Source organism: Dermatophagoides pteronyssinus, unplaced genomic scaffold (assembly GCF_027571235.1).
Source record: "Dermatophagoides pteronyssinus isolate colony J.1.1.1.1 unplaced genomic scaffold, Derpt_VIB-CSIC_2022.12 sq0008, whole genome shotgun sequence".
Classification (NCBI taxonomy): domain Eukaryota; kingdom Metazoa; phylum Arthropoda; class Arachnida; order Sarcoptiformes; family Pyroglyphidae; genus Dermatophagoides; species Dermatophagoides pteronyssinus.
Window position 1 is genome coordinate 527,802 of NW_027461532.1, and position 17,699 is coordinate 545,500.

The 17,699-nt window shown below is 29.2% G+C and overlaps 2 protein-coding genes across 3 annotated transcripts; both read right to left on the minus strand.

Annotated features, from left to right (window-relative positions):
* Window positions 1-1,626: 1,626 nt before the first annotated feature.
* Window positions 1,627-17,098, minus strand: LOC113795262 (uncharacterized). Of its 2 annotated transcripts, XM_075821148.1 has the most exons (3): window positions 16,335-17,098; window positions 14,500-14,560; window positions 1,627-5,651 (listed from the first exon to the last, which is right to left on the minus strand). In XM_075821148.1, the coding sequence occupies exon 3, from the start codon at window positions 5,560-5,562 to the stop codon at window positions 2,413-2,415; it is 3,150 nt and encodes a 1,049-aa protein (XP_075677263.1). In that variant the 5' UTR covers window positions 5,563-5,651; window positions 14,500-14,560; window positions 16,335-17,098; the 3' UTR covers window positions 1,627-2,412. The 2 variants fall into 2 exon arrangements, with proteins under 2 accessions (XP_075677263.1, XP_075677264.1); XM_075821149.1 differs by lacking the exons at window positions 14,500-14,560; window positions 16,335-17,098 and adding an exon at window positions 10,916-11,147.
* Window positions 9,291-10,884, minus strand: LOC113789530 (uncharacterized). The gene has a single exon (XM_075821151.1). It carries the CDS (start codon window positions 9,941-9,943, stop codon window positions 9,296-9,298), a length of 648 nt encoding a protein of 215 aa, XP_075677266.1. The 5' UTR covers window positions 9,944-10,884; the 3' UTR covers window positions 9,291-9,295.
* Window positions 17,099-17,699: the final 601 nt, after the last annotated feature.

Here is a 17,699-nt window from a genome sequence, read left to right on the forward strand (position 1 = left end):
CAATATGAATATAATGAAATAGATTTCCATTATTAATTTACAACAAAAAAAAATGATGAATGGTAAGTAGAAATGAAGGTGATTGATGATTTTTTATTTTATTACTATAGACTTCATTAATTAACCAATTAATTAATCAAATCTTTTGATTTATTTTCATATGTTTTTGATTATTATTAATATTATTCTGAAAATTTAGAACAAAACAAACATTTTTGTTGTTGTTGTTGTTGTTGTTTTTTTTTCAATCGAATGATGATCGTAAAATATCTTGTCCAAATAATGATAATAAGGCCATTTTGGTGAAATGATGATTAAGAAGAAGAAGAATGATTAAAAGCAATGCTTGACAACAATAATCTTCGATTTTGGATGATAATGATAATGATGAATTCAACAATTGTAACCAAACAAACATACAAACTGATGATGATGGCAAAAAAAACGAAGAAGTAAAAATATATAATGAACCAACTTGAACAACCAGAAAAAAAATTGTCAAAAAAAACAAACTAAAAATAGATCTAAAAACAAAATCCAGCAAAACAAATTTGAAATTATTGGTTGCCTAGAATGATGACGACAATTGGAGGAAAAGAAAATATGGATGCCACTTCTCAATGAATGAATGAATGAATGATAAACAACGACAATCGGTATTCGGATTTATGAAACGGGTTCGGTTATAACTTCATCATAACCAGCAGCAACTGATAATCAATTTTTTTCTCCATTGGAAAATTCAAATTTTAAAAAATTTACCTTGATTTCATTTTGGTGAAATGATGAATGATTCAACAGGATTTTCATCGAATCAATGTAAAATTAGATCAAATTCTATGATAATAACCTGAATATTTTTTTTGAATATTCATTCAAATTGAATATTCCATGACTGAGCATAAAGAATCGAAACAACAAAAAAATCAATGAGAAATAAAATTATTTTTATTTTATCGAAATAATCATAACAACAAAAAAAATATTACAAATGATAATTGAAATGAATGATTAATGAAAATTTTTTTTTGTCTGAACAAGGCGCATGCGCGTTGTCATATGCGTAACAACAATTTTTTTGTTTCAAATTTTTAAAATGTTTTTTTTTATTATTATTTTTTGTTTTTCAAAAATTTGAATTTTAAAAATTCTTTCAAAAAAAAATTAAATAAATAAATAAACAAAATCATTCGTCGCCGTTGTTTTTAAATCAAATATAACAATATTTCTTCTGAGTGTTTTGTGTCAAAGAAAAAAAAACGAAACGAATAATTTACAAACGACACCGGTTTTGTAGTTATTATTATTTTTTTTTTGTAGTTTTCGTTTTACATAGAGTTGATGTTATAAACATAAAAATTTTACAATGTTTTTTTTGTTTCATAAATAAATCAATGAATGAAGAGAATATGAATTCATAAAATTAACAACAAGAAGGAGAGAGAGAAAAAAGGGTAAAAGAATTGTATTTGTAAAGAGCAAAAAAAAAACAAAAAGAAAAAAAATATAAATCATTTTTTATAATAGGAAATTAGGCGAAAAAATAAACATCATCATCATCATTGTTATCAGAATTTTCAATGGATAAATCTTGTTAAAATTCTTTATGAAAACATACAATGATGATGAGAGAAAGAAAAATGGCATTTTTTTTAATAAATGTGCGCATCTTTTGCAAATTTTCTTGTTGTTGTTGTTGTTGTTGTTGAAGGAAACAATCACAAAAAGTGTTAGGAAAAACATAAACAACAACAAAAGTTTTGCGGGTTTTTTTTCTCGGTTGTTGTTGTTGTTGTTTGATCAATCGAATGATGATGATGATGATTGACAGAATCAATGAATGAATGAATGAATAATTTTTAGAAATTGTCAAAAAAAAAAAAAAATGGATAACAAATAAGAAAAACAAAAAAATAATAATAATGTTGATGGTTGGATGAAGAAACAAAACAAACAAACAAAAAAAATTTATAAAATATATTAATATAGAATATGTTTTTTCTTTTTCTTCTTCTTCTTCAAATAAAATTATATAAACAACAAATATATTATATATTTTTTTAAAATTATAAATATAAAGTTTAAAATATCATTTTATGATGGCGAAAGAATGTCTGTAAATGTGTGTTGTTGTTGTTGGTATGCAGGAAAAAATCAATAAAATAAGAAAAAAAAAGAATCATTCAAATCAACAAGTTATCAATTCTTCTGTGAGAATTTCGAATAATAATAATAATAATAATAAGTTCATAAAAGTGAAGCTGTATTAATTTGAGAAATTTGAATGTGGTTGCAAGCCTGAAAGTGAGAGCAAGACTTTGGAACACAATTTTGTTTTTTTGGAACATTCATTGGATTCATTTCGTTTGAAGATAATTGGAAAAAAGAAATTGTAAAGGCATATTCAGTTGATTAATTATGGCATTTAATTGTAGTTGCATTAATTGTTTGTTGATCTCTTTCATCCGATGTTTTATATAAACGTATCGATGCTGCTGTTGTACCATTAAAATGTAAACTATTATTATTATTACTATTATTACCACCATTATTCGTTGTAACCAATGTTGTATTCGGTAATAAATTTTGATTACCACAATTATTTGATGATGATGATGATGCTGGTGACGCTGAAATAGCCATTGTTGATAATGAACTACTACTACCACCACCACCACCATTAATCAATGTACAATTCATTAGATAATAATTATTATTATTATTATTAAACGTCGTCATTGTTGTTGTTGTTGTCGATGTTGATGTTACTGTTGGCATCATCATCATTGTATTCAATAGGATATTATTCGATGATGATAATGGTAAGGTTGATGAGGTAAATGATTGACCAGATGATAATGGTAATGATGATGTTGATGATGATGATGATGATGAATATGATGAAAAATTCATATTTGTTTGAAAACCATTTAATAATGGATGATTATGATGATTATAATTTAAAGTTGATTGTAGATTAGTGGTACTATTATTATTAATATTACGTATTAAATCTTCTGCAGATATTATCTGCTGTTTATTAACAAGATTAGATGGTGGTGATAATGGTGATATTAGATCAAAATCATATAATGATAAATCAATATCATCAAATATTTCTGTATCATCATTCGATGTTGTTGTTGTTGTCGGTGTTGTCGATGTTGACGATGTCATTATATTTGTTGCTGCTGGTGTTGTTGTTGTTGTTGTTGCGTAAGCAAGATGATAAGAATTAATCGAATATGAAGTGATTAGATTGGCCATGGTTGTTGCTGCTGTTGTTGCTGTTATTGATGGTGATAGCTGCGTCGATATTGTGGTCGACAATGTTGATCTTGATAACGATGATGATGATGATGTCGTTGTTGATAATGAATTATTTTCAGTTAATGTTGATGCTGGTGGTAATAATAATGTTTCAAATGATGATAATGGTGTTAGAGTAGAAGAACGAGTTGTAGTAGTAGTGGTGGTTATTGTACTACATGATGTTAAAATTGGATCGGAAATATCATCGGATATCGTTGATGATAATGCTGCTGTTGGTGCTGCTGCTGTCGTTGTTGATATAAGCTCCGTTTTTGTTGTTGTATTTGTTATTGATGTAGACGTCGATGTTGTTATCGGCAATGATGATACAGATGATGATAATGATTCATCAAATGGAATGGTTTGATTCCATCCAACATTATTATCAACCGTATCCAAATTGGTCATTTGTATATCATTATGATTATTATCACCGTTATTATTATTGTTATTGACTGTTGACCAAAAAGTATTTGGACCGCTATCTTCTAAATTATCATCATTTGATGATTGACATCTAATAAATGGTGTTGCACGACCCGATGATGATGGACATTCAATAGTAAAATATTTATCATAATCACCACCACCACCACCATTACTAATACCAACATTATTGATTAATGGATCTAATGTTGATGATGAAGTTGATGATGATGATGATAATAAAGGTGAAGAGGCATAAGTTGATTGATAAATTGTTGATGATGATGATTGAATATCGTTTGTAGTAGTAGTAGGCGTTAATGATGATGATGATGTTGAATCAAAATCTTCGGTATCATCATTATTATCTAATAATAAAGGCTGATTTGGTTGTTGCGATTGAGATTGAGATTGAGATTGAGATTGCGATTGTTGTTGTTGTTGTAATGAAGGCAATATATCAACAGGTACCGATGATACTGGTGATAAAAATGGTATACCATTTGGACTAACATTAACTTTAAGGCCATCACGTTCTAATTCTTTTTCTAACATACGTAATGTATTACAAATCATTACTGAACGATGTAATGATAGATCAGTTGATTGACGAAAACGATTCAATTTTAACATTGATAAATTAAATATTTGTTGCCGTTGTCTTAATTGTTGTTGTTGTTGTTGTTGATTATTATTATTATTGCTGCTACTACTTTTTGTTGTATGATATTGTTGTTGTTGTTGTAATGTTGTTTGACTAATTTGTTGTTGTTGTGATGATATCATACTATATGAACAATAATATTCTTGATGATCATTATTATTTGTTGTTGTTGTTGTTGTTGGAATTGTTGTTGTTGTTGATGATATTATTGGATCAATAATAATATCCATTGGAATTGAATCAGAATTTGTTGTTTCAATATTTAAAGGCATTGTTGTTGTTGTTGTTGTTGTTGTTATTGGAGAAGGATGAGGTGTTGCTGTTAATGAAGATAATATCGATGATTGATTTTCCGAATAATTCGGTTGTTGATCAATTATTGATGATGATGATAATGTTGTTGTGGGTGAATGTCCATGATGATGATGATGATGAATATTTGGTAATGATAATGGTGAGGAAGCTCGTTGAGAATCATTTTCAAGAAATTCATTATTCAATGATGATGAATAGATAAGATCTGGATGTTGTTGATGATGTGGATTTTTCTGATAAACGAGATCAACTTTATCAATATTATCTTCTTCATCATCATCATCTAATTCATCTTCATCTTCATAATCATCGGAATCATCATCAGAATCTTCTTCATCTTCATCTTCGTCGTCATCATCATCATCGGAATCTTCTTCATTCGAATTCGAATCATTCGAAACATTCGAATTATTATTGGCTATTATAACCGATTCGGTCGATATTGTTGAAATAGGAATCGTCGTTGTTATTGTTGTCAACATTCGATTATCATCATTCGATAAACAAGATTCAATTGATAATCTTTTCGATGGTAATATTAATTCTAAATCTTTTTCATTCACAATTTGATCATTATCATTATCATCATTAAATTTACGTTTTATCGATCCATTTATCATTGGTTGTTGATCATCATCATCAGAATGATGATGACAATAATCAACATTTGAAATCGATGTTGTTGTTGGTATCGTCGCCGTCGAAGCATCATCCACCGTCGTCGTCGTCGATGATATCGTTATCGGTATTGTCGAAGACATTGTTGTTGTTGTTGTTGGTATTGTTGTAATATCGTTGGCAACATTGATTGTTGTTGTTGTTGAAACATTAAGCTCAAAAAGCATGGTTATTATTCCGGAAGAATTCAAAAAATTGGTTCATAAAACACACACACAAACAAACGAAATGTTTCAAGAAAGTTTTGGCGACGATTCTGTGAATGAAACGAAAACAAATGAAAAAAATCACGTTAGAAAATTTTGTCAAAAATCAATTTTACTTTTTTTCCTTCAAAAAAAAAATTATCATCAAATTCTTTTACCACAAACGAGACACACACACAAACTAACTGTACACACTACGTATGTTATACATCGATTTTTTCCAAATCTTTTTCTATGAAAATAAAATAAATAACAAAAACTGACAAAAAATTGCCTTGCTCAGTTCAAGTTTCTCTTTCCCTTTTTTTTTTTGTTTTGTTTTGTTTTGTTCAGATCAAAAATCCAAAATCCAATTGAATTTTTTTTTTTAAAGAGACAGAAATAAATTGATGTGACTATAATCTTTTTCAATGATTTTTTCTCTCTCTCCTGATATCCATCTCACTTGTTGCATACATTTTTTCATTTCCATTCAAAATTGTTTGCCGTTAGTTTTCTACGGCTGCTGCTGTTGTTGATCTTTAAGGTTGAAATGCTTGCTTGTGTGTATGATGGATATATTTGGCGCCTTATTGTGGATGCTCTATCTGTGTGTGTGTTTGTGCGCAAATGGCGCCCGAATACAGGTTTTTTTTTACAGTTTTTCAAGTCTTCCTCATCAACATCTTCTTGATTCTCTCTTTTCTTTTCTTTTTTCATTTCTTTCGATCGGGGTAAGAATCCTCCCTCCTTGTGATGAAAAAAACTTTTTCGTCTTCGACTTAGTCTTCGTCTTTTGATCATCATCTATTTTTTTCAACTTTTTTGTTGTTGTTGTTTGAATTGTTTTTTTTTGGTGGCCCATAAACAACAACAACAAACGTAACGTTAAAAAATGAAAATCTAACGGGCCATTATCGTCGTTAATGCATGTTGTTTGTTGTTGTTGTTCGTTGTTTTCTCCCTCCTCACTAACATTACCACCACCAGTAATGTAGCAGTGGACATCGACGACAACGACGAAGACTTGATTTTGACTTGAATTGAATTGAATGAATTTGGAAAATCTAGGTCATCAAGTTTTTTTCTCTCTCTCTTTGCATAGATTTTTTCGTTTCATATTTAAAAAAAAAAATTCATTGAAACAAAGATTTTTTTTTTTCATTTTTTGAAAACCTTTTTTTCAATCGATCCATCATTCAGATTGAGAATGAGAAACTTTCTCGGGATTTAAAATGAGAAATTTTTTCGGAAATTTGAAAAGTTTGAAACATTTTGGCTGAAATTGTTTTGTTTAGTGGTGGCGCCCAAAATGTTTACGGAAAAAAATTTCTTTCTCACAAATTTTTTTCCCGTAAAGTTTTCTTTTTTTTTCTCTCTCGACTGCTCACACTTTGGATTTTCATTTTCATTTTCACCCAAAAATTATCCAACTAACTAACTTTGTCTCATTTTTCTTTCTTCTTTCAATCATTGCATGCAATGTGACAATTTTCGATACAAAACGAAGAAGAAGGAGAAAAAAATGAAACATCAAAATTTACCTGTTGCTCATTTCATTTCTCACTTTTTTCTTTCAAACAAAACAAAAAACAAAAATTATCTTTTTTCATTTTCAATGTTTTTTTTATTTAAAAAAAAATCGTAAAAGCTGCTCATGCGCAAATCGAATAAAAATCTGTCAAAAATTCTATTAAATCGATGTTTCAAAGGAAAATGATTCTTCTATTTTGTTGTCGGTATTGGTTTGATTAGGATCGAAATAGTTGATGGAGGGGTTGATCAAAAATCCAAACAGATTCTATTCTGCTAATTTTTGTTTTTGTTTGTTTATATCAAACACACACACACATGTCCCACATGTATGTATGTTTCTGGAACAAGCAAACCGAAAAAAAATCCCGGTATGACTCATCGCGTTCCAAAGAAAAGAAACAAAAACAACCAGCCTGAATACACAAACCAAACACCAAAAAAAAATGGACATCTGCCAAACTCAAACGCACCCAAATAATAGATCCGAGAGTAGAGAGAGAGAGAGAGAGTAGGAAAAACTAATGGAGATGATGATGATGTTCAGGGGGAGAAACGCGTGCAACAAAATCATGCACGTGCATTTCCAGAGAAATTTTTCTAGAAAGAAAAAATGTACAGCTAGAATCAATCCAACTTATTCAATAGATTCTTTTTCACTGGATTTAATTTTTTTGAATAAATTTTTTTAAAAAAACTTTACAGGAAATAATTTTTCCCAAATATAAAAAACGGGAAACTGTGAAAAAACCAAAACAACATGCAAAAAAATCTAGCGAACACGTGAATTAGTTTTTTGAAAAATCTAATAGTTTATTCATGATTCGCTTCTAGACACCGAATGACTTAAAAATAGTTTAGAACAATTAAGAACAAAAGTTTGAATAGAACAAAAGTTCGAATAGAACAAAGATTTAAGTTCGGAACATCGAACTTGATTTTAGAATGTTTTTGCTTCATGACACTCCCGGCGCGGAAAGGGAATATCAGTTCGTTGTCATCTAATAAAACGATTAGCCATAAATTACATCTGAAAATACGATCGTAAGACACTAAATCATGAATACCAGTTCTTTTAAATTTAAATCGAAATAATTTCAAACGAATCGGCCAAATTCCATTTGTTTCCAAAACATCAACGTTTGTCGGTTGTTGTCGTCCGTATGCAATTACGAATGCACCAGGTGGAAAAAATATCCATTCAAATTTTCGGTTATCCAATTTGCTAAAAATTTCATTATCGTAAATCATTTTCTTTCGGTTACGATAAAATCGGTAGATCAAAATCATTCTTTTCATTGATGTATTACCTAGAGGTAATAGCTTATCCACAAAAATCATCAAATCAAACGTCAATTTTTCCAAAAATAAACGAAAAACCAAAGACGAATTTTTCGGTATCCATATAGGACAATAATTAGGATCCCGAGTTTTAATTTCAATAATATCATCAATAATAATTGGTAATTTAATTTTATCAACATCATGACCATGTTGAGCCAATTTGAAAATTAAATTCCACCGGTAAATTGCTGTGTTTCCAATAGGTAACAATTTTTCAACAAAATCTTCAACTTGATCAGCAAATTCAAAATCTTTTGTACTCAATGACGATATTCGATGAGTTTTGAATAAATTTGAATCTTTAAAATCAAAACAATTCGCATCAACAACAAATTTAAAATTTTTCAAACAATATTTTGAATCAATAATTCTACTACGATCAGCTAATTCGAGATTCTTGAAAGACGAGCCATGACGAAGTAAATTCATCATCGAATCTGACCAAATCGTTACTTTGTTCGGAAAATGAAATTTGACATCAGCAAAATCATGAACGTCACCACCAGTAACAAGATTACGATTCATCTTCAATTTCTTCAATTCTTCCACACAGTCTAAATGAGACAACGCTCCATTAATATTATGATCAGACAATCGTTCATCCCAATCATTGGTCAAAACTTCACGATTCCAAGAACGTAATTTCAATTTTCGTAAATCAAGGTATTCATACGGATCGAAAAAACGTCCAATCACTTGATCAAATCGTCGCTTGAACTCAATAACATCATCTTTATCTCTATCGTTGTTCAAATCATCATTGTCGAAATTCAAATCTTTTTCTAATTCCGGTTCCATCAACTCTTCTACAGGTGTAGATGATTGTTCATTTTTGAATTCAACAATATCTTTTTTCTTTCTTCAAGTTCAAAGTTTGATTTTCGTTATCAATTTGGTGGATTAGATTCAATTCATTTTTAATTTCTAAAATCGCATCTTGATGAACATCGAATTTTTCACATATTTTTTTCCAAATATCTGGCGATGACATTTGTTGACCGATCAAAATGTTAACAATACGGGCTGGTTCATTTGTCATTGTTTTCAATAATATCGATTTTATCAATTCTTCATTCAATGAAATATTGTATATTAGCAAATTTTCGACCATACCTTTGTAAACTTTCCAATTTGAAAATTCGCCATCAAACATCGGTAATTGATCAACCTTTATTTTTGCGAACGATTGCTTTTCCTTTTGTTGAACAATATCTTTATTCATCACAGATCGGTTGTTAACTTCCGGTAAATCAAAACGTTTCAAAAAATCATTAACACGACCATCATATAAAATCATCAATTTCAATAAAGCATCCGGTACATCTTCATCAGGATCCAATAATTCAACCAATTGTTCATGCAAATACATTAATTCTATTTTCAAACCCAGTGTTTGATATTTATCCCAACGTCTAGCTGGCAACATGGTGATATTTCGACGGCAAGCCCACAGCTTGTTTTTAAGTTCTTCCGGAATAGGTTTCATTTTCACAAAAAATCAAAATCAAACAAAATCTTGACAAAATAAAATCAAATTCTTCCACAATCTTGAGGAAAACAAAAAATGAAATTCAAACAAAATCTTGAAGAAAACAAAAATCAAATTCAAGCAAAATCTTGATGAAAACAAAAAATCAAACAAATTCTTGACAAAAAACACAAAAAAAAATCAAATACAAACAAAATCTTCACGAAAATCAAAACAAAAATCTTGCAAAATCTTCACGAAAATCAAAACAAAAATCTTGCAAAATCTTCACGAAAATCAAAACAAAAATCTTACAAAATCTTCACGATAATCAAATCAAAATCTTACAAAATCTACACGATAATCAAATCTTCCAAAAACAAAATCTTCCAAAATCTTTAATGAAAACGAAATCGAAATCGTATAAAATCTTCCCGAAAACGAAATCGTATTCTTGATGATAATAAAATCTTCCAAAATCAAATCTTACAAAATCTTCATGAAATCAAAACAAAATCTTCTAAAATCTTCCAAAATCTTCCAAAATCAATAGATTCGATGAGCAATAATCATGAATAAATGTGAAAAAACCAAAACAACATGCAAAAAATCTAGCGAACACGTGAATTAGTTTTTTGAAAAATCTAATAGTTTATTCATGATTCGCTTCTAGACACCGAATGACTTAAAAATAGTTTAGAACAATTAAGAACAAAAGTTTGAATAGAACAAAAGTTCGAATAGAACAAAGATTTAAGTTCGGAACATCGAACTTGATTTTAGAATGTTTTTGCTTCATGACATGGTCCGGACAGCCGGAATTACAATGACGTTATTGTTGTTGGTAATGATGAAATCATCTAATCAAACTAATTGAAATGGTTAATGTTGTCTATTGAATTCTACCATTTGAAAAAAACTTAATCAATATAGAGAATATTCTATAGCACAGAATCGATGGAATTTCACTACAGAAAAACACATACATACCAGAATCACAGAATAATGGAATTTTATGTAAATTTAAAAAAAAAATTATTCTAATTAAAAACAACGATGATGATGATGATGATGATGAAGTGATTTTTGGATGAAAAAATCGATAATGAAAATGATGCGCAGTTAATTTTGTTGTTGTCGGTATTGCTGTTGTTGTTGTAATTATTAATTCTCAATTTTTCAATCAAAAATCAACCAACTAACTAACTAACTAATAATAATAATGAGATGATGGTTGAGGAATGACAAAAGTAAAGTAATTTTCTATTTTCTATTTTTCTGATTTATAAATGAAAATTGTAAAAAATTTTCTTATCAGAAATTAATTATCGATTGATATCAGAAATCATTATCATCATCGATTAGACATTCTATCCACACAAACAAACACACAACTATCACCACCACTAACCAATTTTTATCTACGATACGATGTACAATTTACGTTTGTGTGCGTGATTTGTTGATGATGATAATAATGTTGATGCAATATTGAGTAAAGAATTGGAAATAAGATCTGTCTATAATGTAGAGTAGAGTAGTAGTGAAAATTGATAAAAGAAATCAAACTTGACAATGTGGTCAGAAAAAATCAGAAGAAATTTTATCTTCTTCTTATTAACCCCAACTTACTTTTGACTACAAAAATTGAATTATTCAAACCAGAAAATCCCGCCAAATGGAAAAAAACTTTGAAATTTTCAAAATTTTTTATCGATCATCATTGTCGTAGTGGTAAACAAAAAATCCTATATCCTAATTTTCCTCCTCCTCCTCTTCCTAACGTATTACATTTGTTTACATTTCCTCCCCTTCAAAAAAAACAAGGTAGTGGTAGTGATATTGAACCAGATAGATAAACAACAACAAAAAAACAGATACCTCCCCCTCATCATTTTAAATCCATTGAATCATACCACTACTATAGTTCATCTGAATGGATAATCCAAATAATGATAATAGTGACCACAAGATAAAAAGAAGATATTTACCACTACTACTACTACCACACAAAAAAAAACTAATCAGAAAAGAGATCAGCCACACTAAACCCAAAGAATCATAAAAACAGAATAATAATTATTCTCTTCCTCCCTCAATCTATTTACCTTATTCATTCATCAATTCGAAGAACCAATTTTTGGTGGGATGTAGCACTCACTATTATACGATGATTGATATCTAAATGTGTCTAAATAGTGGTTTTATTTGGTAATAAAGTTTTTGGATCTCTCCCTATCACACCTTTTACCGTTGTTTCATCATTTTTCTTTTTGGGTTTAATTGAAAAATAAACAAAACCAAGAGAATTGTGCGGAAAATAATCAAAAACTAACCAAGAGAATTGGTTCCATATCCATGGATACCGGAATTTTTTTTTGTTTTCGCTGATGGAAAACAAACAAAATAAAAATTCTGTAAAAAAAAAGAATCCAAAGTGAAAGAAAATTAGAGTGTTTGTGTGAGGTGAGTGATGAGAAAGGGGGAAAAAATTATAAATCAAAAAAACTTTCCGGAAAAATTTTTCCGGAAATTTGTATTGTCATATTTTTTTTTGGTGGGGGGGGTTATTTCAGCGAAAAAATTGACAATTTTCAAAAATTGTAAACATTTTTTCTTCAATCAATTTTTGTTTTGCTGATTGAAACACAAAACAAAACAGCAAAAAGAGAGAATTGAGGGTAATGTGAATTGATGATGATGATGGTGGCCATCTTTTTTTTATTTTTGTTGAAAAAAGTTGTTGATCCGGTCCGGTTATTTATTTTTTGATTTTTTTGAAAAAAAAGTCAACAACATTGACGAAAAAAGAGGAAAAAAAATCAAAAATCGGTTATTCAACAAACAAAATTCATCATTTTTCTCTTTTGCCGTTATTTGAATTTATCAATTTGAAAAAGAGAAACAAAAGTGGGACACTTTACATTGCTGCGCACATGAATGCCGCGCATTTTTTGTTGTTGTTGTTATTTTGATGAAAAATAAGAAGCAGGTTCTTGGATAACAACAATTTTTTTTGAAATTCCAATGACCTAAAAGTGGAGAAAGACAACAACAAAATGAATTGACCTCTGGTACATTGGTTGGTTGAAAACAGAAAAAAAACATTCCTGAAACTTGAGAAAAAAATTTTCTTGGAAATAAATTTCCCGGAGAATTTTTCGGATTTGAAAATCCTAAATATGGTCCAGCCTTAAGCAATGTAAAATCCTGAACCATATTTATTTCTTTTCTAAATTGATTGATTGATCGATTCGATTCGATTCGATTCTAATAAATAGAATATTCCATTTTGGAAATGTTCCAATTGGAACAACAACAACAACAAAACCTAAGAATAAAACGAAATGATTAATCTAATCAGGATAAACAAACCATGAATGTCAAGGCAAAAAAAGATCAAACACCCACACACATACAAAGAGAATCAAATAACAAAACAAAAAACGTTGAAATTCCCAAAAGAATATTCTTCAAACAAACAAACATTCAATAGAATCCTTTCTTTTCTCATTTTGTTTGTTTTATGTTCCAAATGACGATTCAATTTGTCAGATTGGGGTAAAAGTAAAACAAATCAATCGATCGATTGATCGATCGATAACAATTTCTCATTGATTATCAATGTCCAAAATTGATGATGATATATTTTTTGCACCTGTTACCTGTGTGGAAAACAAAATTATTATTTTTGGTTAAAAATTTCGACAACAACAAACAACAAAAACAACAACAACAAAAATTTTATTCATTCAATCACACAGCAAAACAAAATGGCAAAAAATAACACCTAAACACATCATTATTTTTGTTTTTATGAAAATAATCCTCTTTGGCAAAAAAAAGTTCCCGGAATCATTTACAAAAAAAATCTTCAAAAATGTTCATTTTTCTTAATTCTGTTGAAACAAAATATTATTTTTTCTGCAGAATTTTTCCCAACAAAAACAAAACAAAAGGTTAATTAAAGTTGATGGCAATGATTTTCATTTGTTGTGTATGTGTGAAAGACAAAAATTTTTCAAAACAAAAAAAACTAAACAAAATGTCAAATTTTGCTATTTAGTTAATTGTAAATATTATGTAATAATTTTACAAATATATAAGATGTTTTCGTATCCAAAAAATTTGCTGTCATCATTGGACAAACAATCATTCAGTCAGTCAGTAAGTCTGTCAATCAGTAAAGTAAAGTTGATGTCAATTTTCACAATGAAATTGGTCCAGCATTTTGGTTTTGTTTTTTGTTGGCCATTCGAATTCATTACTTCAAAAAATCTCTGATTTTTCTTTTTCTTTTTTTTCTTACATTTTCGGTTATCGAAAATTATTTTGCGACAATAAAACAAAAAACAACACAAATCACAAATCACAATACGCGCAAATTGAAAACAAATATATATTAAGCGAGAGTGAATGAAAAATTGAGAAAAAAAATCACTGGTTAAAAGAGAGAGAGAAAGAAATATTGATTGATTGATTATCGATACAAAAAACAAAAATCAATTGATTTTTTTTCTATTATCATTATCATTTCCAAACAAAACAAAACAACACAAAAACAAGATACTAACCTTGGTATAAATCTTCAATATTAATCCATTGGTTGATTGGTCAAATTGTTACGGTTAATTTCTAATTTTTGCGAGAAAAAAAAGAGAGAAAAAAAATTAAATTAAATTCTGTAAATTTTCAAGGGGAAAAAAATGTTTCCGAAAAATTTCCAAACAAAATTCGGTACCGAAATCGGTAGCCATTTTTTTTCTTTTGCTTTTTCATTGATCGATATACACCAACAAAAAAAGCTAGGTCTATTCAACAACAACAAAAAAAAACGCACCTGCCATGATTCGCGAGCAAAAACAATATCGAACATAAAAAAAAACTTTTCGGAAAATAATATTACCCAAAATGTTTCCAACAAACAAAATATAATGCATGTTCTGCGCTTTTTTGGCCACAACCACACCGCCACCACCACGCTTACACTTCTTTCTTTCTATCTTTTTTCTGGTGAATGACTTAGATATGGCTGAATTGGACGGTCGGTCACCAACCAATCAACCATTCATTTCATTCAAACATCGGCAGTTTGCGCAAGCTATACAGCCTCCGCGAACTAAAAAAAAATTCAATCAAGCCAATGGCCGGATGTCAAGGCATGTAGGGTCGTCGTCTATCTTTTCGTTTTCGTTTTCTTTCACATAGGCAAAAAAAAAGAAACAATGTACGACGCGAGCCATATACTAAAAAATAGCTCGCGCAGTCAGTCCACTCAGCCAGTCATTCACTTTTTTTTCCAAACCAGGTGATTTTCTATTTTTTTTTACCGATTGATTTGTACGCGCGCGTGTAATACAATTTTCATTTGAATTGACAAAAAAAAACAACTAAAAAAAATTCAAGATTCCATCACAAAATCCAAAAAAAAAAAATTTCCAAAAATCCAAAAAAAATGTCAATCATTGCCGGTAGAGTGCGTTACCATTCATATTTTTGTTTGTTTGTTTGTTTGACATACAACAACAACAAACATTAAATTGTATGGGAAGCATATTGAAATGTACAAAAAAAAGAAAAGAAAAACAGGACACAACATCCAACATCAATACATCTATCTCCTCTATCTCCTTATCCTATATTCTCGATCACAACCACCACTACCAAAAAAACAAAACAAAACAAAACAAAATTATTTTGAAGAAAAAATCATCATCGTAAAAATAAATAGATAGATCGAATGTGGACAACAACAAAAAAAAATCGAGTAAAATATCCAAAAACAAAAATTCTTTTCAAAAAAAAACAAATAAAATATCTGTGTGTTTTGTGGACACTAAATTGGATGGATTGACGAAGAAATTCAATTCAATTGATTTGATTCGATCATCCAATTTAGCGATAATAATGATAGCCAATTTTATCACACATATTTAAAATAGCAAAATGTTATTTTTGATATGATGATGATGATGATTGATTAAATCGAAAAAAAAGCAAAAGATTTCTAATTAAAACTGTTGGTTAGTTTTAGATATAGCTTCAATCATCAACAACAACAAAAATGTTTTATCATTGAAAAATCATCGAGTATGCGCGTGTTCATTTTTTTTAGAAAGAGAGTATTGAAAGATACAACGAAAAGAAAAAAAAAGCCGATATCTTGGTTATCCAGAAAAAGAAATGTTGTTGTTGTTGTTGTTGATGAATATTTGTGCTAAAATAAAACAAAAAATCAATATTTTAGAACGAATATTCGTTGCTGTCATCGTTGTTTGATTCGAAGTTACACAACAAAAAAAAATCAAAATAAACATCATTGTTTTTGGATTTCTTCTTGGATTTTTTTGTCAAAGAAAATCATGAAATGAATCGCAAAGGTCAAAACTTGGCAAAAAAATTGACTTACCATGAAAGAATTTTGGATTCTGGAAACCAAAACCAAAAAACCGGATAAAATTTCCAAAGAATTTTTCTTGTTTTGTTTTGTTTTTTCGAATTCAATCAGAACAGAAATTCGAACGTTTTCCAAAAAAAATTCGAATGTTTCCGAATGTTCAATTCATAAATGACGTTTGTCGATGATGTTTGAAACGAAAAAATTGCTTGTTTTTTTCGTTTGATGAAATAATTTTTTTGTCACAAAAAACATGCAATTTATTTTCGGATGATGAATGGAAAAACTAGATTCAAAACAAAAACAAACAAGCAAAAAAACACACAACATGGATTGCACAGATTTATTATTTTGCAAAAACAAAATATTTTCCGGAAGGAATTGTTGACGAGAGAGAATGTTTCGAGAAACAGAAGAAAAACAAAAGAATATTTGAGAAAACTTGAGTGCGCGCGCCAAAATTCAAAAAAAAAGAAAAGAAAAATTCTTTTAAAATTCACATCGAAAAAGAATCTTTGAAAGTCTTTTTCGTTCAAAAAAAAAATTGAATTTTTCAAAATCAAAAATCATAGGATGCGCCACCAACAAACAAATCAAATTGGTTGAAAAATAAACAAGGCAAAGAGAAATGGGCACAAAGTATTTTCATTTCATTTCATTTTGAAAACACACACAAAATTTATCATTATTTTGATGCGGAATGTAAGTATAAAAAAAAGAAAACTTTTTGTTGAGACTAAAGAATAGAATGAACATCATCATCAATTGAATGCAAAATGCAAACTAAACAAAAACCTGATTAGTTTTTCGTTCACACAATATGTCTATTGGATGTTGTTGTTGATGATCAGTAGAAAAAAAAACCGCTGCTTCTTTACTTTGTTTTTGCCGCTACCACTTTTTTTTCTTTTGATTATTCGTCCTCCCCCTTTTCCACACGCATCTTCTTCATCCGTTTTTTTTCTCTTCTCTTCTCTTTTTTTGCCTTGCATGCATGCTTTTGCTGCATGTACGACGACGACGACGACGACAACAACAACAATCCAATCTGATTATGAGAATGAACGGACCAATATGCGAAGAAAATGGGCGGAGGAAGAGGAGGAGGATGAAGAAGAACCTTGTGTGTTTGTTTGTTTGCTTGTGTTTGAATGATGTGACTTTATTTTAGAAAATAAAACTTTTGGTTGAAAATTTGAATTTTTTTGTTTTGTTTTTCATTAGGATTCTTCGGGACAAAACTGCTTCTTTTCTTTTCTTTTTTTTTTTTTGAAAAATTCAAATTTTCAATGTTGAAAATCCGAAAAAATCATTTTCTGTTGGTTTGTTTGTTGATTGTCTCTTTATCTCCCTCCCACACTGATGATGATGAGGATG

Excerpts from the sequence above, each read along its gene's own strand:
- LOC113795262 (XM_075821148.1), bottom strand. The coding sequence starts at position 5,562 with ATGCTTTTTGAGCTTAATGTTTCAACAACAACAACAATCAATGTTGCC.
- LOC113789530 (XM_075821151.1), bottom strand. The coding sequence starts at position 9,943 with ATGAAACCTATTCCGGAAGAACTTAAAAACAAGCTGTGGGCTTGCCGT.